The sequence below is a fragment of the Malaclemys terrapin genome, chromosome 3, assembly GCF_027887155.1.
Source record: "Malaclemys terrapin pileata isolate rMalTer1 chromosome 3, rMalTer1.hap1, whole genome shotgun sequence".
NCBI classification, from domain to species: domain Eukaryota; kingdom Metazoa; phylum Chordata; order Testudines; family Emydidae; genus Malaclemys; species Malaclemys terrapin.
Window position 1 is genome coordinate 33,777,468 of NC_071507.1, and position 19,145 is coordinate 33,796,612.

At 41.5% G+C, this 19,145-nt stretch overlaps 1 protein-coding gene across 1 annotated transcript in view; it reads right to left on the reverse strand.

Annotated features, from left to right (window-relative positions):
* TTC7A (tetratricopeptide repeat domain 7A) overlaps nt 1-19,145 on the reverse strand; it is a 304,003-nt gene that overhangs the window by 257,868 nt on the left and 26,990 nt on the right. The window contains exons 4-5 of the mRNA XM_054022426.1: nt 4,399-4,529; nt 3,849-3,961 (exon numbers count right to left, since the gene is read on the reverse strand). Of these exons, the coding sequence (XP_053878401.1) occupies nt 3,849-3,961; nt 4,399-4,529 (244 nt within the window). The remainder of the gene's footprint in view (nt 1-3,848; nt 3,962-4,398; nt 4,530-19,145) is intronic.

The window sequence follows — 19,145 nt, forward strand, 5'->3', positions numbered from 1 at the left end:
GCTTGGGAGCCTAAGTCCCATTTTCAAAAACAACTTAGGCACTTGAGATTTAAGCTCACATCACTTTCAGGGGTTTTCAAAAAATTTTACCCTGAAAGCTTTATTGGGCAGGCACCTTGGCCAAAGCTTTACAAAGATTTTTGGGTGCCTCCATTTTTGGATGCCCAACTTGAGTCACCTTAAAGGAGTCTAATTTTCAGAAAGCACTTCACATCCACTTCTGAAAGTCAGGCCCTTTTAAGAGGTCTTAAGTTGGACACCCAAAAATGGAGGCACCCAAAATTACTCGTCACTATGGAAAATCCTGTCCCTTCTCTTTTTATCTGTCTGCAAAACCCCTAGCACACTTCTGGTGCTACATAAATATCATCATAATAATAAATCATTAAGATGAGAACAGGACTCAGGAGAGGTCTCTATGCTCTGTGGAAATATTTATAGTTTTGATAGCAAATCCTGCACATTAGCATAAAGAAACCATTCATGTGTAATAAGCTAAACTAAAAGCCAGTCTTACTATGATCCTTATCTCCATGCACACATTTCCCTAAAAAAGTAAATAGTCTCTCTCACTAAGATCTGCACAACAGGCTGCTTCCCACACTGAGGCAGCACCTGCCTGGTTGTACTTTGCATCAGCAGAATATCAATGATGCTTACTGAAATAATACAAGAAAGCTCTTTTGTGACTCAGAGGGGCAGAAAACTGCAAGAGATTTGCCTTCACTGATACAATATTTTAATTAAATGCACACCAAGAGCACAGGGCCTTCCCACAGCTGCAGGTCTTGCTGGTCCCTACAGCTGGCTCTTTAACATCTGAAAGGGAGAATGGACCTTTGTTTTGTTAGATACAGGCTCTCTTTTCACTGTACATTTTAGGAGAGAGGGCACGCCTGGCCATAATCTGGCGTGCTGCCAATGGGAGCAAACAGGGGCAGTAGAACAATGTGTATATCATATCCTCAATTCAGCTGTCTGCTTAGACATTAGACAGCTCTGCTAATTAGAATCAGACCCTTGTGATTCCACAGTATGCATGCGCCAGTGGGAAATGACATTCTGCTATATATGGCTCTTTGGGCGTTTGTCTTGCGGAGCTGATTTCCTAATTTCACCATGCTGTATGCAACATACAGAAATTCTTTGAGGCATGCAACATCAGGTGGAGAAACAGGGGGTTATATTATATATACACATCTGACAAAGCCTCTTCTCCTTTCTTTTTTAATTTATCCCAAGAGTGTGTTAAGAGTTCTGCTTATGCCCTCCTGTGGTAAAAACATGAAATTATTAATACTAGCCATGGGTAAATGAGCTATGGATTCTCATACAATTTTTTCCCCCACTGGTCCTTTAAGTTCTTGGCTTTAATTCCTGATTTGCACTGGTGTAAGTGAGAGGGGAACCAGACTTTGTTTGTTTATAACTGTTCTGATACTTGGGTTTTATGGTAAAGATTAATCAACCCTTTTATACGGGAGCAAATGCAGAAGGTGTCTTCCTGCTCTATAATAATTCAGCAGATGGACAACATGATTTTTAACTGTAAGTGAATTTTGACTTCAGAATTAATTTTTAAAAAGGGAGCCATTAAGATGAACTAGGGAGGGACCAACGGTGGTCAAAATTAATACCTAAGGCAGCCCAATGAGTACTCTGTACTAACAAGGAATACTTAAGGCTGAATTTAAATGTCACTGAATAACATGAACATGAGAGTTCCTTATTCAACGATATTTAGTTGACCCCAATAAAGTATGTTCAAACTATTTTATGCGCTTGATAGCAAGATCAAGTGTGCAAAACTTTGGGCCATAAAACATTAAACCAATTTTTTTATCTATTGTAAAAACAGCAACAGGCTAGAACATCAGCATATATGATGCACATAAAAGATAACTGAAAAGGAAGTAAACCTTAAGCAGACTGCCAAACAGTATGTCACATCTGAAAGACATGTAACCTCTCATCTCTTATTTGGGTATCAAGGAATTATCCCAAACACTTCTAATTCTCTGTCATGTTGGTGTATTCACAAAGTTATATTGGTTTAACTAGTGCTGTTATTTTAGACTGATTTAGTTCAACAGGTGCAACTTTCCATGTGGACACTCACAGGCCATGTCTACACTAGCAGCACTTTACTAGTCTAATAATAATGGGAAAACTATACCAGCAAGGAGCTCCAAAGGTAGATGTAGCTATACCAGCACAGCTGCAATTCATATCAGTATAATTTAAAAATCACCCTCCAGGGACTAAACAAGCTATTCCAGTAAAAGTGCAATTTTCCTAGTATATCTGTATCTACACTTGGGGCTTCAGCTGGCATGACTCTATCATCCAGAGATCATACCTCTTCATAGCCCTGACCAACACAGCTATGCTGGCAGAAGTCTGTAGTGTACACTGGGCCTTATTTTTGTTCAAACCTGATTTAAATTGGGTTTAGCATGAATCGGTAACATTTCAGGTGCAACTTCTGGGGGTAGACAGGCCCTTAATCATGGCTAAACTTGAAAAAACAACACTGAGAACATTCAGTCTCAGAGAAACATTTAAAAACTATGCTCATAAACAACAGAGCTAGATAAAAATGCCCTTTATTTCCCACACACACACAAAAATTGAAAACAAAATGAAAATCGTTTGTTTAGTTCAAATTTTTTGGGTGGCGTTTTCCAATTCTTTAATGTTTTCCTCCTTTCCTCTCCCTCCCGGTTCTTTCCCCTCCACCCCCGCAGAGGTTTTACAAGTGGATAAACAAAAAAGGGGAGAGAAGGAGGGAGGAACCCCCAAAATGAAGATTTTTCATTTTTGATTTTTAAAAACTGGGAAATTCTGACCATGAAAATTCAGTCAAAAATTCTTTTTTTTTTTTTTTTTTTTTTTTTGGGGGGGGGGGGGGGGGGAGTTTTGCTGAAAAAATGTTTTGACCAGGCCTAGTACACAGAGCTGTGCAAAATTCAGCAGCTGTTTCACTTTGGGGAGGAATGTTGGTCTTATAGTTAAGGCATAGGACTGAAGGAGACCTTAGTCCTAGCTCTTACACATACTTTTTATATGACCTGAGGTAAGTCAGTGTGTGTCTGTGCTGCAGTTTCTTCATCTGTAAAACAGACTTACCAGCCTCAGAAGGGTGTTTGTGAAGGTACATCCATTTGTGTTTTAAAGTATGCCTCTCAGATGACAGAGGGGTTTATAAATGTCAGGTATTATTATTACTACATGAACATTTTCTTCAGTTGCAATTTACAGTAGGTTTGCAGCCGCCAATGTCTTTTTGAGTTTTGGATTCAAATGAACTCCCAAACTGTATCATAGTTACCCTGTAAGGGAGCCCTCACCTGCATGTCTGTTCTCCTCACACTCAGTTTTACTGCTATTTAGGCCTTAAATGCCTGATTCAAACAAAGTGAAGTCAATGGGAGAATTTCCAGTGACTTCATTGGGCTTTAGATCACACCCTAGGGTTGAGATTTGCAAAAACATACAGTGTCGTCTTTGCTCTGCTCCCACTGAAATCAAAGGTCAAACTCTTATTAACTTCAGTGGGAATAGAATTGGGCCAAAAAAGAGCAGAAATTACATGCCTGTGTCCAGAGAACAGCAGTTTGGAGCCACTGTCAGGTAGAATGAATGAAAGAACCCTGAAAGGAGAACAGTAGCAAAATCAACATAGCACAGAGATGTAGCTATAATATGCCGTGGCAAGAGCTGTGTCAGCTCATTCCAGTTAGCTCTCTTACAGAAGCTACAGGGCAGGTATGGAGAAGTATGTCTAAATCCACTGTGAAAGTATCTTCAGCATTAATCATTTGTATTAAATAGCTGCATCCACATACCCCTTCTTCAAATGAGACACATATGCACTCTGTAGAGCTGCTTCCAGGAAATAGGGAAGTTCAAAGTCAGAGAAAGTCACATTGCTGCCTTTTATGCTTCTTGAATGCAAGGTCTGGGAAGGAAACGAAAAGTGATACGATTATGGACTCATTGTCCTTATCATCTGCTTGCATGCATTGGGAATCACTTTGCAGTGATTGGAAGGACAAAAAGAAAGTGATACAGTGCACCATGCTACAACTTATGCACCATACTCACTGTAGCTTTGAGATGTTCAATTTTATGAACTTTTTGATTTTATGAACCCCTCAGGCCCCAATTAGTTAGTAAAATAAGGGTTCTACTGTATCAAAACTCTTCTATTGTCTGAAATATTGAGAGGACACATCACCCTTTCAGTAGGTGACAATCTTTTCAGTCTATCAGCACTTGTAATTCTGCCCTCGGATTTGCACAGCTTCCATTGACAAACTCACTGGGAGCCCTGTTCAAAGATAGAATTTAGGCCACATATAGGTAAGTCACACTTAGAGCACGTTTCTTCCTTACCTTCTCAAGTTCCTGCAAGTACACTTGTGCAATGACACATGCTCTCTCAAAACAAGCCACGACCTCCTCTTCCCTTTCGGACAGTCGAGCACGGGAGGCAATCGAATTGGGCGAGCGCTCCAGTGATAGACCTGGAAAATGGCAATACCTTCTTAAACCCAAGTCAATGTACTCAGTTTTCATGGTATAAATATTTACAAGATGACGGGGAAAATCTCCTAAACAAAACAAAAGTGCGTATTATTTATTTGCTTGCTTTCTTCAAATACTTTTGGAAACATGGGTAGAATAAAATATACTATACATTAGGACTGTCAAGAAATTAAAAAAATTAATTGAGATTAAAAAAACGAATTGTGATTAATTGTGCTGTTAAACAATAATAGAATACCATTTATTTAAATATTTTTGGATGTTTTCTATATTTTAAAATATATTGATTTCAGTTGCAACACAGAATACAAAGTGTACAGTGCTCACTTTATATTTATTTATGATTACAAATATTTGCACTGTAAAAAACAAAAGAAATAGTATTTTTCAATTCACCTAATACAAGTACTGTAGTGCAAACTCTTTATCATGGAAGTTGAACAAACAAATGTAGAATTATGGACAAAAAATAACTGCATTAAAAATAAAACAATGTAAAACTTTAGAGCCTACAAGTCCATTCAGTCCTACTTCAGCCAATCACTCAGATAAACAAGTTTAGTTACAATTTGCAGGAGATAATATTGCCCACTTATTATTTACGTCACCTGAAAGTGAGAACAGGTGTTCGCATGGCACTGTTGTAGCTGGCGTCGCAAGATACTTATGTGCCAGATGCGCTAAAGATTCATATGTCCTTTCATGCTTCAACCACCATTCCAGAGGACTCCATGCTGATGGCAGGTTCTGCTTGATAACGATCCAAAACAGATCGGACCGACGCATGTTCATTTTCATCATCTGAGTCAGATGCCACCAGCAGAAGGCTGATTTTCTTTTTTGGTGGTTTGGGTTCTATAGTTTCCGCATCTGAGTGTTGCTCTTTTAAAACATCTGAAAGCGTGCTCCACACCTCATCCCTCTCAGATTTTGGACGGCACTTCATATTCTTAAACTTTGGGTCGAGTGCTGTAGCTATTGGTACTGTAACATTGCACCCCATATTCTTCATAGAAATATTATGATATGAATATGACATAACTAAGATATGTTTTATGCAAGATGGGTCATGTGAGATATCATTGGAAAGGTTATGATCTACTGAATGTGTTTATGTGTTTATCCAATTTGTATGCATATATCATTTCGGTATCTGAGGTTAGGAATATTGATTATGTAACAATTACAACTTTGTGTGTATTTGGGGGAACACCCAGCAGACAGTAGGCAATCAGCCTCAATGTGCCATTAGAAAGAACAATAAGACTCTAAGCTACAGAAACTCTGCAACCTGCCTAAAACAACAATTAGGGTGAAAAGTTAAATTTTGTAACCTGTTTCTTGAGCATATTAAGTTTAGTTTGTGTGTTTTGTTTTATTTGCTCAGTGATCTGTTTTGTTCTGTTTGCTATCCCTTATAATCACTTAAAATTTACCTTTTGTAGTTCAGAAACTTATTTTTTGTTTATTACAAACCTCAGTTTGTGCCATTCATATCTGGGGGGGAGGGGGCAAAAAGCTGTGCATAAACTCCTCCACATTGAGGGAGGGGGCGAATTTTTATGAGCTTGCGCTGTGCGGATCTTTCTATACAGCACAAGACAATATTATTTTGGGTTTATACCCAAAGGAGGTGTGCATGTGAGTGCTGGCCATTCCCCTAGCTACGTCCTCCCACACAGAGCTGATTTCAGTCTGTGTCTGCAACCGGGTGTGGCCTTCGCTGTGTGTATTCTGGAGAAGGCTTGAGAGCCTAGCACAGCAAGGACAGGATTAGGGTTAGGGTTACCCAGGCTGGTGGAAAGGCCGGGCTCAGTGAGACCCAGCATATCAGGTGGCACCCCAGGAGGCGGGGGAGGGGGGAATCATCCTGTCACAGGTACCTTCTTTGCGTTTTGTCAATTCTGCTATGAAAGTGTTCTTAAAACGATGTGCTGGGTCATCATCTGAGACTGCTATAACATGAAATATATGGCAGAATGCAGGTAAAACAGAACAGGAGACATATAATTCTCCCTCAAGGAGTCCAAACACAAAGTTAATTAATGCATTTTTTTTTTTTTATGAGCATCATCAGCATGGAAGCATGTCCTCTGGAATGGTGGCCGAAGGATGAAGGGGCATATGAATGTTTAGCATATCTGACATGTAAATACCTAGCAACACCAGCTACAAAAGTGCCATGCGAATGCCTGTTCTCACTTTCTGGTGACATTGTAAATAAGAAGCAGGCAGAAGTATCTCCCGTAAATCTATACAAACCTGTTTGTCTTAACGATTGGCTGAACAAGAAGTAGGACTGAGTGGACTTGTAAGATCTAAAATTTTAATATTGTTTTGTTTTTGAGTGCAGTTATGTAACAAAAAAAAATCTACATTTGTTACACTTCCACAATAAAGAGATTGCACTACAGTACTTGTATGAGGTGAATTGAAAAATACTATTTATTTCATCATTTTTACAATGCAAATATTTGTAATAAAAAAATAATATAAAGTGAGCACTGTACACTTAGTATTCTGTGTTATAATAGAAATCAATATATTTGAAAATGTAGAAAAATATCCAAAAATATTTAATAAATTTCAATTGGTAATATATTGTTTAACAGTGCGATTAATCGTGATTCATTTTTTACATCACAATTTTTTTAGTTAATCGCATGAGTTAACTGCGATTAATCGACAGCCCTACTATACATCTATAGGTATTTTGTATTCACTACCTTATAGCTGTTTAATACAGAACAATATTATGCATTTCTATAGCACCTTTCATCTCTAACAACACCATTGAGGAAGGGAAGTATTAGCCCTATGGCACAGATAATCTCTCTGTATCACAGTTTGCCTAAGGCCGATATATGCAAAAATGGCCACAGATTTTATAGTGGTGGGTAGTAATAGGGGATTACTTTGTTGTGTATCTATTAACTAATGTCCCCTTTTGTGTTTTGTCTTTTCTGTCAACTGTCCACTTTGTGTTAAAGGAACCTTGTCTGGTCTATTTCACCCTCGAGTCCCTCTTCAAAGGTTGTGGTTCTACAATCACATGTTTTTCTATTAATTTTAAATATCTCTTTCTCCCCTGCTGATTGCTAAATGAAAGTCCTGCACAAACAAAGGAAACTGACTCTATATGTAGAGGAAGCCATGAAACTCACAGTTCTTTTCACAAGAGAACTATCAAATGCACAAGCTAAACTAATTCATAACTATTTTTCTCTGATCTCTCTAAGGAGCTACTTGCAATGATAGTAGGTTTAAAAAAAAATCAGAAAGAAGTGTGATTTCTAAGTTGATGTCCTTTTAAATGCAGAGGGGGCAGTAGGCTTCTTTTAATGGAGTCCAGCATATGGATTCGTGGACATTGTGAAATCATGCAGAGTGGCAGCCCAAAATCACAAATGAGCATCATCACTCACATACAAGGACTAGACTGCTCAATTGTCACCCACTCTCCTCTGCTAGAGAAACCAGCATCCCAGAGTCTGCTGAAAGAAACCGACCACAACCCATTAACACATTCACATCGCACATGCATGCGATATCTAATGTGGACCCAGAAACCAGCATGGGGGCAGTCATGTAGACAAGATTCAGCCATTTCTACCTCCTGCTCAGAATAGTGAGGCAAGAGGGAGTAAAAACATACAAGTTCACACTACAGCCTCCCCCTACTGGCAAATTACCAATCTAAAGCTCCAGGATGAGGACTGAAGTCAACAATTCTGCTCCTCAGGAACAGTTGAACTTTCTATTACAATGGTAAAGCTCATCTGTGCAGGTGACAGAGCTTTCTCGAGGGCCCATCAGAGACGGTGAAACAAACTCCTGCAGGAACTAAAGACCATCACAAACCTCCCCACCTTTCACTACAAGTACATGGAGCACCTCTTTGACCTGGTCTCCTCTAACATAAACACAGAGTATCATGTATATAATTATTTAAAAAAAAAAAACACTCCACCCATTGTGTGATTATTTGGGGAACCTAAGTATGACTTATGAATTTTGGTCAATACTATGAAGTTGTTGCTACGAAAATTGCTGTATCATGAATGTCCCTCTCACTATGTGTATCCATCATTGTTGACAAGTCTTTAAGCATGTACCTCCCAGACTAGGAGCAATGGTGGCTTAGTAGAACTCAATGCCCATCTCTTTGGGGTGAAGCACCTTGGGACAATGGGTTTGCTGAGAGAAGATACTTTCTCCTCTTGTCTGGGGGGCAGAGAGAAGGAGTGAAGAGAGTGGAAATTCCCCAAGTGGGATAAAGAGACAGAGCTGTTAGTGATGGGACATATAAACTTGGAGAGACACATACAGAAAGTTTTGGGCAGAAGAGGGGAAAGGGATTGACCCACTAGGGTTAGATTAGGCAAGCTGGGAGAAGAAGATTCCATGTTTCAGAACTCAAACCACATACTGCAACAGAAGGACTCTAGACAGCCCCAGACTACTCTGAGCTCAGACCAAAGAATGCTCTGGAGTGATGAGGAAACTGGGGCAGGGAAATGTGTGTAATTTTTTTGTTGTTGTCTAGTTCTGCACATTTCACATGCTACTAAAGAAAACACAATAGTGTTTAAAGTCTGGTGCAAAGTTTGGTTCTGTGTTTAGCATTTATACCTTACCCCATGGCCCCTTGAAGAGGTAAAGCAGAAGGCTCACCTCTTTATGTGGAGGTCTGGGAGATGGCATGTTTAAACTATGGAAGTAGTCCGAGGGTTCATTACTGGTTCTAGGAGATGGAGAGTGGGCCTCATGGTGGCAACTCTCAGGAGGGGGTGATAGATAGAAGATCTGCACCCGGAGAGTATGCTCAGAGGCCCTCAGACAGTGGCAGTGCCTGTACTGCATTCAGAGTCCAGAAGTTTAAAACACATGATCCACTAGCTAGCTCCCCTCAGAGCAGTCATGAATGGCAAGAGGGGCATCGCTTGACTGGGCCTCTGACACGGCGCACACAATTTCTCACCCAAGGGGAAAGGGTACGAGAAAACGACCCTCATGTAACAGATATTAATCATGCCATCTCAGATGGTAGTGGAAGACACTCGGTGACTGTGACAACGAAGATGGTCCAAGAATCTATATACAATAGAATTACAGGGCCTTGTTTTTCTACCACAGAAAAGCAACAGTGGAAGAGAAATCAATAGGACCTTAAACCAGAGCAGACTGAAAAGTCACTAAACAAGCTGCAGAAGAATAGTTTTTTCCCCCAGAAAAGTTTCCCACCATTGCTGCCACTGATTCAGCTCCACCAGAGGAGCAACAGTGAGAGCTCTAGTGCAAATTGTGCACCAGCAGTCACTGGGGCACAAGCACAGGGATGTTTACACCTGCTCTGGGCAGAGGTAGGGTGTGACAGATTGGACCCCCATTCTGGGATGCCACCTGATGTACTGGGATTTCACTGAGTCTGCCTGCTCTACTAGCCTGGGCTCACTCTCCCTGTTTTGCTGAATTAGGCTCTGTGGCCTCTGGCAGCACACACACACACACACACACACACACACACACACACACACACACAGGTAAGGACGCACCAGCTGTAGAATCACACAGAGTCTGCGAACAGCTCTCTATGAGAAGACTCAGCTAGGAAATTGCCCAGCACTCAAGTGCAGCTCCCCTGGAAAGTACACCCAAAATATTATTGTGTTGCGCTGTGGAGAAACCTATACAACATAACCTCATAAATTCGCCCCCTCCCTTAATGTGGAGGAAGATATGCACAACTTTTCTCCCCCCCCCTCCCCCCAATTACAAATTGCACAAACTGGGTTTAATAATAAACAAAAAACAGTTTATTAACTACAAAAGGTAGATTTTAAGTGATTATAACGGATAGCGAACAGAATAAAGCAGATTACCAAGCAAATAAAACAAAACACGCAAACTAAGCTTAAGATCTTAAAGAGACTGGTTTCAAGAAATAATCTCTCACCTAAATGTTGTTTCAGGCAAGTGCAGAGTTTCTGTAGCTTACAGTTCCAGTTATTTCTCTTTACCAACTCGTCTCCTGTCCTAGGGCTTGTTTTCACTAGCAACATTAAAGCGTTGCCCATGGCAGCGCTTTAGCGTGGCTGTGTAGTCGCAGCACGAGCACTATAAAAAAAACCCACCTCCATGAGTGGAATAGCTCCCAGCGCTGGTGCACTGTCACTTTACAATGCTGAAACTTGCAGCGCTCAGGGGGGTGTTTTTTCACACCTCTGAGTGAGAAAGTTGCAACGCTGTAAAGTGCCAGTGTAGACAAGCCCTTAGTCTGGACTCAGCCCTTGCCTTTCCCTCAACTCAGTTCCTTTGTCTCTTCAGGTACTTTCAGCAGCCTTCTTGGGCAGGAAGGCACTGGAGAAGAGTCCTGTTTGCCTTACTCTCCAGCCTTAAATAAGATTTACATAAGACGGGAATCTTTTTTTTCCCAGGCTTGACCTCTCCCTCCTTTTAGTGGAAAATTACTAGAAGTCCAAAATAGTGTTTAGTACCAGGTGACAGGACCACCTGACCTAGTAGTGTCACAGCTATGTTCCAAGATGCCTCTCAGGAAGGAGAGAGATTAGTATCTTCAAATCTTATTGTTTCTTCCTAATGGCCCATCAAGGCTAATGGCCTGTTGTCTGGTGAGTGTCTCCCCAAATACACACACACAGTTATAATTGTTACATAAACAATATTCATAACTTTAGATACAGAAAGGATACATGCATACAAATTACATAACATTCAGTAAATCATAACCTTTCTAATAATACCTTAAAAGAACCATCTTACATAAGAACGGCCATACTGGGTAAGACCAAAGGTCCATCCAGCCCAGTCTGCCGACAGTGGCCAATGCCAGGTGCCCCAGAGGGAGTGAACCTAACCTATCTCGCATAAAATATATCTCAGTTATGCCATATCCATATCATAAGCATATTCCCATAAAGCATATGGGGTGTAACGTCACATAGAGGACACACTGTTTAAAGCACAACAGCCACTGAGAGCCCTTTCTATGCTAAACCCCATCCTGCTGCTATCACTGGCGGAGGTGAACTTTGGGCACTTCAGATATTTTTAGTCCGGGTCAATCTAAAAAATAAAATGATACTGAAATCACATCCAGAGTCTGTGCCGGTTAGTTTGCTGTTGTCTTTCTGGGTTTGTCCTCACCATGGAAAAATGTGTGGTTCTCACAAGGAGAGAGATATCTCATTGTAAAATCCTAGTGAGGACAAGGCATAGAGTAGTTTTATTTCAATGCAGCTGATCACAGTAAATACTAGACTTCTCCACCCCGAAGTGTTTACCTCATCTGATTACACTGAGATAAAACTACCGGGTGCCTTGTCTCCACATGGATTTTACAACGAAATACCTGACTCAAGTCAGCTCTCTCATTTCAAAATACCCTCCAAACAACACCTTTTTCCTAGCAAAGACTGTTTCCTTCAGGACAGGGTTTAAAGAAAACAGGGAAACTCACAACCCAGCAAATTATCATTTTATATCAGAGGACAGGGCTGACCTTATGGCTAGTAACTGACTACATACCTTTTCTGGTGTTCCTTCTCATCCTCCAGATTAAAAATAGGGCTTCCATCCATTTCCTTTCTCTCCTTTATGGATCCCCTCTTTCCTTCCCTAGATCCCTCTCTAATCTCACACTCCCCAGCTCCTTCTTCCCCCTGTCCCCTGGCTAAGGCAGGAAATTAACATAATCCAGCTTCGGCAGTGAGTGCATGCTCTAGAGGGAGAGGTTTCTGAAGTACTGGGGATGAGAGAGTATCATCTAACCTGATAAATTCTTCCTGCAGTGGAATTACAGGTCTCTCACTCATGGAAGCCCCCTCAAATAATGTACCCCAGGTAGATGCCCATCCAACCTACACCTCAACCCATCCCAGCTGTGCATGTGGACTGCAAAGTAGAAAGGCTGAGTAGACATGTGGGCCCAGATACTAAGCGACACCAGCTAAGGAGGAGGGTGAGCAAAGATGGTATTTTATTTCAGTTTCCTCTCTTTGAGCTAACTAGTCAATAGCACAGTGGTTCTCCTTAAAGCCTGAGCATCTTGGAAAATACATACATATACAAAAGCTCTGTCCATCCACTCACTAACACTGGTACCAACATCTCCTGTCACACTCATACTGGTGGCAAAAGTTAAAGCTTCAGTGGCCATGGTAGATAGGAAACAATGGGATTGTGGATGCAGCAAATAAAGTTAAATGGCAGCATACCAATTCCTATCCTTCACACACCAATCAACTCACAATTAACACTACTCCTAAAATCCTGGAACCTAGGTCTGCCAGAACTGTCTATCAATCCAATGATGGCGCTAAGGAACACTGAAGTACACAGAGCATGAAGCCTGGATGTTCCGGAATAATGGCTGTGTTGAACAGAATTAAAAGGAATTCAGTGTGATGGGCAGCACCTAACACCTGATCAAGATGGAACACTTTCAGTTTTGCAGACTGTGCTCCCCATTCCTGAAATATGTTACTCTATGAATCTACATCTAGGGCAAAGAACTGCAGATGTCATGCTATGCCAGTAAATTTGGGTACACAATGTCTTTGCTTAGAAGAATGTGTTTCCAGTGTACGCTCTGCAGCCCAATTTATAAACTTGGCTCGGGGAAATCAGTGAACATTAAACAAGAGTATTTTTGAGACTTGTTCTTTGTCAATTTTTATTAGTCTTTATACATAAGTATACAAAAGTCAGCAGAATACTATTTAGCACTTTACATTAAAACTCTACAAAACTAACTAATCCTCTTTAGAGGAACATTAGCATTACCAACATTGTACAGATGTGGAAAACGGACAGAAAGGTCTCAAAATGATTCAGCTTCAGAGTTAAAATTAGAACCCAGGAGTTCAGCACCAAAATTAATCTACTCGATCATACTGTCTCTGAAAATAAACTGCCTGATCTTCAGCAAGATAAATCAAAGATTGAGATTAGTTCTAGTGCTGTCTGGAACAAACCATTCAGAATTCTGGCAAAAAATAACTCACACACTCTAGGCCAGGGGTCGGCAACCTGCAGCACACGAGCTGATTTACAGTGGCACACTGCTGCTGGCCTGGGGTCCCGGTCGCCGGCCCGGGGTCCCAGCCGCCAGCCCCACTCAGGCCACTGCCAGCCTGGATGGATGAAACACTGGGCTGGCAGCGGGCTGAGTGGGGCCAGTGGCCAGGACCACAGGCCGGCAGCGGGCTGAGTGGGGCCGGTGGCCAGGACCCCAGACCGGCAGTGGGCTGAGCGGCTCAGCCCACTGCCAGCTTGGGGTCCTGGCTACTGGCCCCACTCAGCCCGCTGACAGTCTGGAGTTCCATCCAGCCCCTGTAAGTGTAAAATGTATTCCTGGCACACAAAACCTTAAATTACAGCGAATAAATGAAGACTTGGCATACCACTTCTGAAAGGTTGCTGACCCCTGCTCTAAGCAATGTTTGTCATCAATCTTGACATTCCTTTTCCAAGCAGCTGAGTATAGTGCTTTTGGCACTAAATGGAACAGAATGGAAAAACAGACACATTTGGTGTCCATAACTTTTGAACATTCACTGCAACATCCATTCATATTTAGCATGCCTCTTCTGCAAACAAAGAAGCAGCTTATTCAAGCAGAGGTTCTCCACCAAAACACTCCCAAAGCACTGGTTATTTGGGTCACTCATAAAGCTCACTGGCACATTTTGAAAGCATAAGATTCTTTTTCCGGAGGAGTTCACAAGAGTTTCATCTGTTGTTATTTCTGGACCAACAGTCTTTTATAATCCTATGGTACTTTTTATTTGACGGTCTCAAAGGTGGGGAGGTGAGTGGAGTTTAAAGCTTCAAACAACCCCCTGAAGTTGTTATTTTTCCTAAAAGGAGAGAAGTAGCTAAGAGATTAAGTGTCTTGCCCAAGGCTGCAGAGTTAATCAGGACCGCTGGCTCCCAGTCTTGCATGCTTGACCCACTTGGCCATCCTTTTTCTAACGGGCATGATTAGTTATTTTCACTGTTATTGCTCTTCTTGAACCTTGTAATGGACATTATTATCTGCTCAGACTCCCAATCGTTGTCAGAGAAGCAGGTGACAGCTACAGCCAGGTCAGCTTTTTATCAACTCCCTGCAGGGGCAATAGACTGCAACCATTTCTTCAGGATGTAATTATCATCCATGTCTTTGTCAACGCCAGATTAGATACTGCAATACACTCTCTATGAGGCTATGTATTCATTCCATCTGGAAAATTATGTGCACAATTCAGCAGCCTGCTTATTAAATGACATTTCTTTTCATGGACATATTAAAGCAGTGGTCTAGGACCTGTCCTGGCTGATTATAGGTTTCTGGGTAGATTTTAAAGTGCTGATTTTAATCTATAAACTCCTAAATGGCCTTGGACTATAGGGGACTCTTTTTGTGGCATACTACCATAGTTGAAAAGTCAAGAAGACACCACAGGTAAAGTTCCCCAACGTGCAGTCACCTAGCCACACCAGAGAGGGTGGTTTGCCCTCAGAGCCAAAAGCCTTTGGAACTTGCTTCCTTCCGGATCACAACAACCCGATTTTGTTAACCTACCAGACACACCACAAGGACCATGTCTTCTCATTGGCCTATAGGGGTTGAGAGGGGTTGAAGACTGACTGGAGAGGGGTCAGGATTGGTGGTGATTTTTTTGGTAGGGATTATCAAACTGGTGTTCATGTAGCCCTGCTGGGGTAGCACTGTCTTTGGGGAATTGCTGGAGTCCATTTAACTTGTGGTTTATAAATTTGTCAAGGGAGTCCTGAGCTTGGGACAGATGGCCCATTGTTTACAGTAGTGTGAAATTTACATAAATTATGCTTTTCTATATACTTCTACATTTATTATTTTAATTAAAATATGTGAAGTGCAGACTTTTGGCTCAGACAAGACAGCACAGATATTGTACATGATTGCACTGAAATACGTGCTTGTATGTATATTGCTTCCTTTGACTATTTACTAACATAGGAATTGCCACCCTGGATCAAACCACAATCCCATTTGGTTGGAAAACTATACCTGAGATTACACTTCCAGTAGCCAGCAAGACTTCAACTTCACACATTGCAAGGAAGCTCAAAGCACACTACACTACTAGGAAAGAGTCTTCTTTTCCTCACATCTTTCTGCACTTTGATGACCTTGCTGTGTGCTGTTAACCCTCAACAGAAACACAGGAGAGAAAGTCATTCTTAGTGTAAATGAACATATCCAATTAAATAAGAAGAACAAACTCACACAAAAGGAGCACATGGGGCAGGGATGGAGCGAGTTTTGAGTGCACAGGGAATGCAAGGGTTTGGCTAAGTGACTGTTAAAGGTGACCTGCAAAAGGACTGTAGAAGAATTGGCCTTATAAACTTTTTTGCTCTTTATAGTGTATAAAAGAAAGCTTGAAAGATGGAGTTTTTCCTACTTTTTAAAAAAACTGAGAAAGGTCAGTCATGTCAAGTCTGGTCTCCCCAGGTTTTGCTGGTGGGTCATTGTGGGGGTGTTGTTGGAAATGGATGCAAACTGTGACCCTTCAGACCTCAGCTGAATGGGCACAGGTGTTGAATCTAGGAGCTCATCCACACTTAATAAGCATTGCCACTTTAACTGGCAAAACTGATTAATAGAGCTTTAAACTAGGAATTTGGGGGAGATGGTTGGGGGATGTCCAGGTAATCTCCACGCCGGATTTTAACACTGAAAGGGAAGAAAACGAAGTAAGAAAGGATACAACCGTGGGTATGAGAATGGACATACGGAGGAAGGGTAGTGTAGATACCAGTCTAATAGGGGATACTGGTGGTAGAATGTCTGTGCCTAATCGGGCAAAGAATGTGAGCGAAGCCAAACAGCAAAAATTAAGATGTTTGTACACCAATGCGAGGAGCTTAGATAACAAAATGGAGGAACTAGAGTTACTGATGCAGGAAGTGAAACCAGCTATTATAGGGATAACAGAAACATGGTAGAATAGTAGTCATGACTGGAGTACAGGTATTGAAGGGTATGTGCTGTTTAGGAAAGACAGAAATAGAGGCAAAGGTGGTGGAGTAGCATTGTATATCAATGATGAGGTAGACTGTAAAGAAATAAGAAGTGACAGAATGGATAAGACAGAGTCTGTATGGGCAAAAATCACATTGGGGAAGAAAGCTACTAGAGCCTCCCCTGGGATAGTGCTTGGGGTGTGCTATAGCCCACCAGGATCTGATTTGGATATGGATAGAGACCTCTTTAATATTTTAATGAAGTAAATACTAATGGGAATTGTGTGATCATGGGATACTAACTTCCCAGATATAGACTGGGGGACAAGTGCTAGTAATAATAATAGGGCTCAGATTTTCCTGGATGTGATAGCTGATGGATTCCTTCACCGAGTAGTTGCTGAACCAACAAGAGGAGATGCCATTTTAGATTTGGTTTTGGTAAGTAGGGAGGACCTCATAGAAGAAATTGTAGGGGACAACCTTGGTTCGAGTGATCATGAGCTAATTCAGTTCAAACTAAATGGAAGGATAAACAAAAATAGATCTGTGACTAGGGTTTTTTATTTCTTTTGATACTAAACTGAGTGCTTATGGTCTTCCATTCCATTTTCCCCTTTAACTCAAATCTTATGCTGTTCTCCTCTTAGCCCTGTGCCCTACATAATTCCCATGACTCAATTTCAGGGTAACTAGTCTAGATAATACCAACACTTCTTGTGAGCATTATAAAAATCTAAACCATACTTCTATACAGCACAAGGAACTCAGTCATGTCAATCACAGATTGCCAGTATTTTCTTAATAAGAATTTAGTGCTGATCTTCGGAAATTAAATATTTGCATGTATTCAAACAAGATGCAATGGCTCTGACAAGACAGACCTTCTCCCCACATTTTTTTTTAGGCAGCTTTGATGCAGGAGTAGGAGGGGGGAAATTTGAGTGCTTAAGTCATAACAGTATCCTGTCAGCCTTCTGTAGCAACATACCCTTATTTGGACTAGTTTAAAAAAAAAAAGGGGGGGGGGGGGGTTTACACTCACTCCCTTTTCTCTCCCTTCATAGAAAACTTGATGGAAAATTTAATCCGAATTTCAAATTTTCAAAATTTCAGCTGGTTAAAAAATGTATTTTTCAAAATACTGATGCAAAAAAAGGCTTTTTTGTTGTTGAAATTTTAAAATTTCAACTAAAATTTTGGAACAGTTCTACTGACAGCCTTTCAGGGGACAAAGCTAGACTGGTTTGGGAAACTTCTCGAGTATTTGGCTGAAACAGACTTTCACTGGATCATAACAGTCGCAGAGGGGAAAGAGTAACTGGATCACAAATTCCTCTTCCCACCCTCTTATAAATACAAGACAACACACCAGACTATGAACTTCTATGCTTGATCTTCTCCAGAATAGCAAGAAGCAGAAATTCTTCAGAGTCAAGTTGTAACTATCTTCCTTTCCCTACAGTGTTACATACATAAGGCCGGAAAATCTATTCTGTTACACTGACCTAACTCAGTTGAAGGCAACAGTATAAAACCAGTTTAAGTAGGAAATTAAGCACCCCTGGGATTACGTGGCAAGGAAAATCCAACCTCCCATTCATGCTTCAATTACACCATAGTAAATCCTTCCTGCCCCTGTGGATCGCAACCTGGATGTGGTGAAGCGACTTGAGTGTTCCGACAATCCTGAGAGTGATGCTGTCAGCAGTCTTGCACAGAGAAGGAGGGTGGTCGTGGAATGGACATGAGCAACAAATCTTGAAGAACAACTGTTTTTTTCTTCTTCAAGTGCTTGCTCAAGTCGATTCCATTGTAGATGACTCCCAAGCAGTACCTTCAGAGGTGGGTAGGAGTTCATGGATGTGTGAATTGCAACATAGCTCTGCCAAATCCACCGTCATCCCAGGCTTGCTGGGTGATGGTGTAATATGTCATGAAGGCGTGTACCGACGACCACGTCACAGCCCCACAGATATCCTGGATGGGGTCATGAGCCAGAAAAGCAGACGACAATGCCTGGGCCCTCGTGGAGTGCACAGTTACTATTGGTGGAGGCACCACCCATACCAATTCGTAACAGGTACGGATGCAGGTCATGATCTAGGACAAAATCCTCTCAGATGACACTGGGAGGTCCTTCATTCTGTCAGCCGCTGCAATAAAAAGTTGAGTCAATCTGCAAAAGGGCTTAGTACACTCAAGGTAGAAAGTCAGGGCACGCTTGACCTCTAGGGTGTATAGATGCCTTTCCTCGTTGGACACGTGGGGCTTCGGACAGAAAAATGGGAGGAAGATATCCTGGTTGACATGGAAGTGTGACACCACCTTTGGCAGGAAGGCAGGATGGGGACACAGTTGGACTTTATCCTTGTAAAACTCAGTGTATGGGAGCTTCGACGTAAAACCTTTAATCTCGGAGACTCACCTCGCTGAGGTAATAGCTATAATGAATGCGACCTTCCACAACAGGTTTGAGAGAGAACAAGAGGCCAGAAGCTTGAAAGGAGGACCGGTGAGCCTGGAGAGGACTAGGTTGAGATCCCATTGGGGAACCAGATCCCAGACCAGAGGAAATA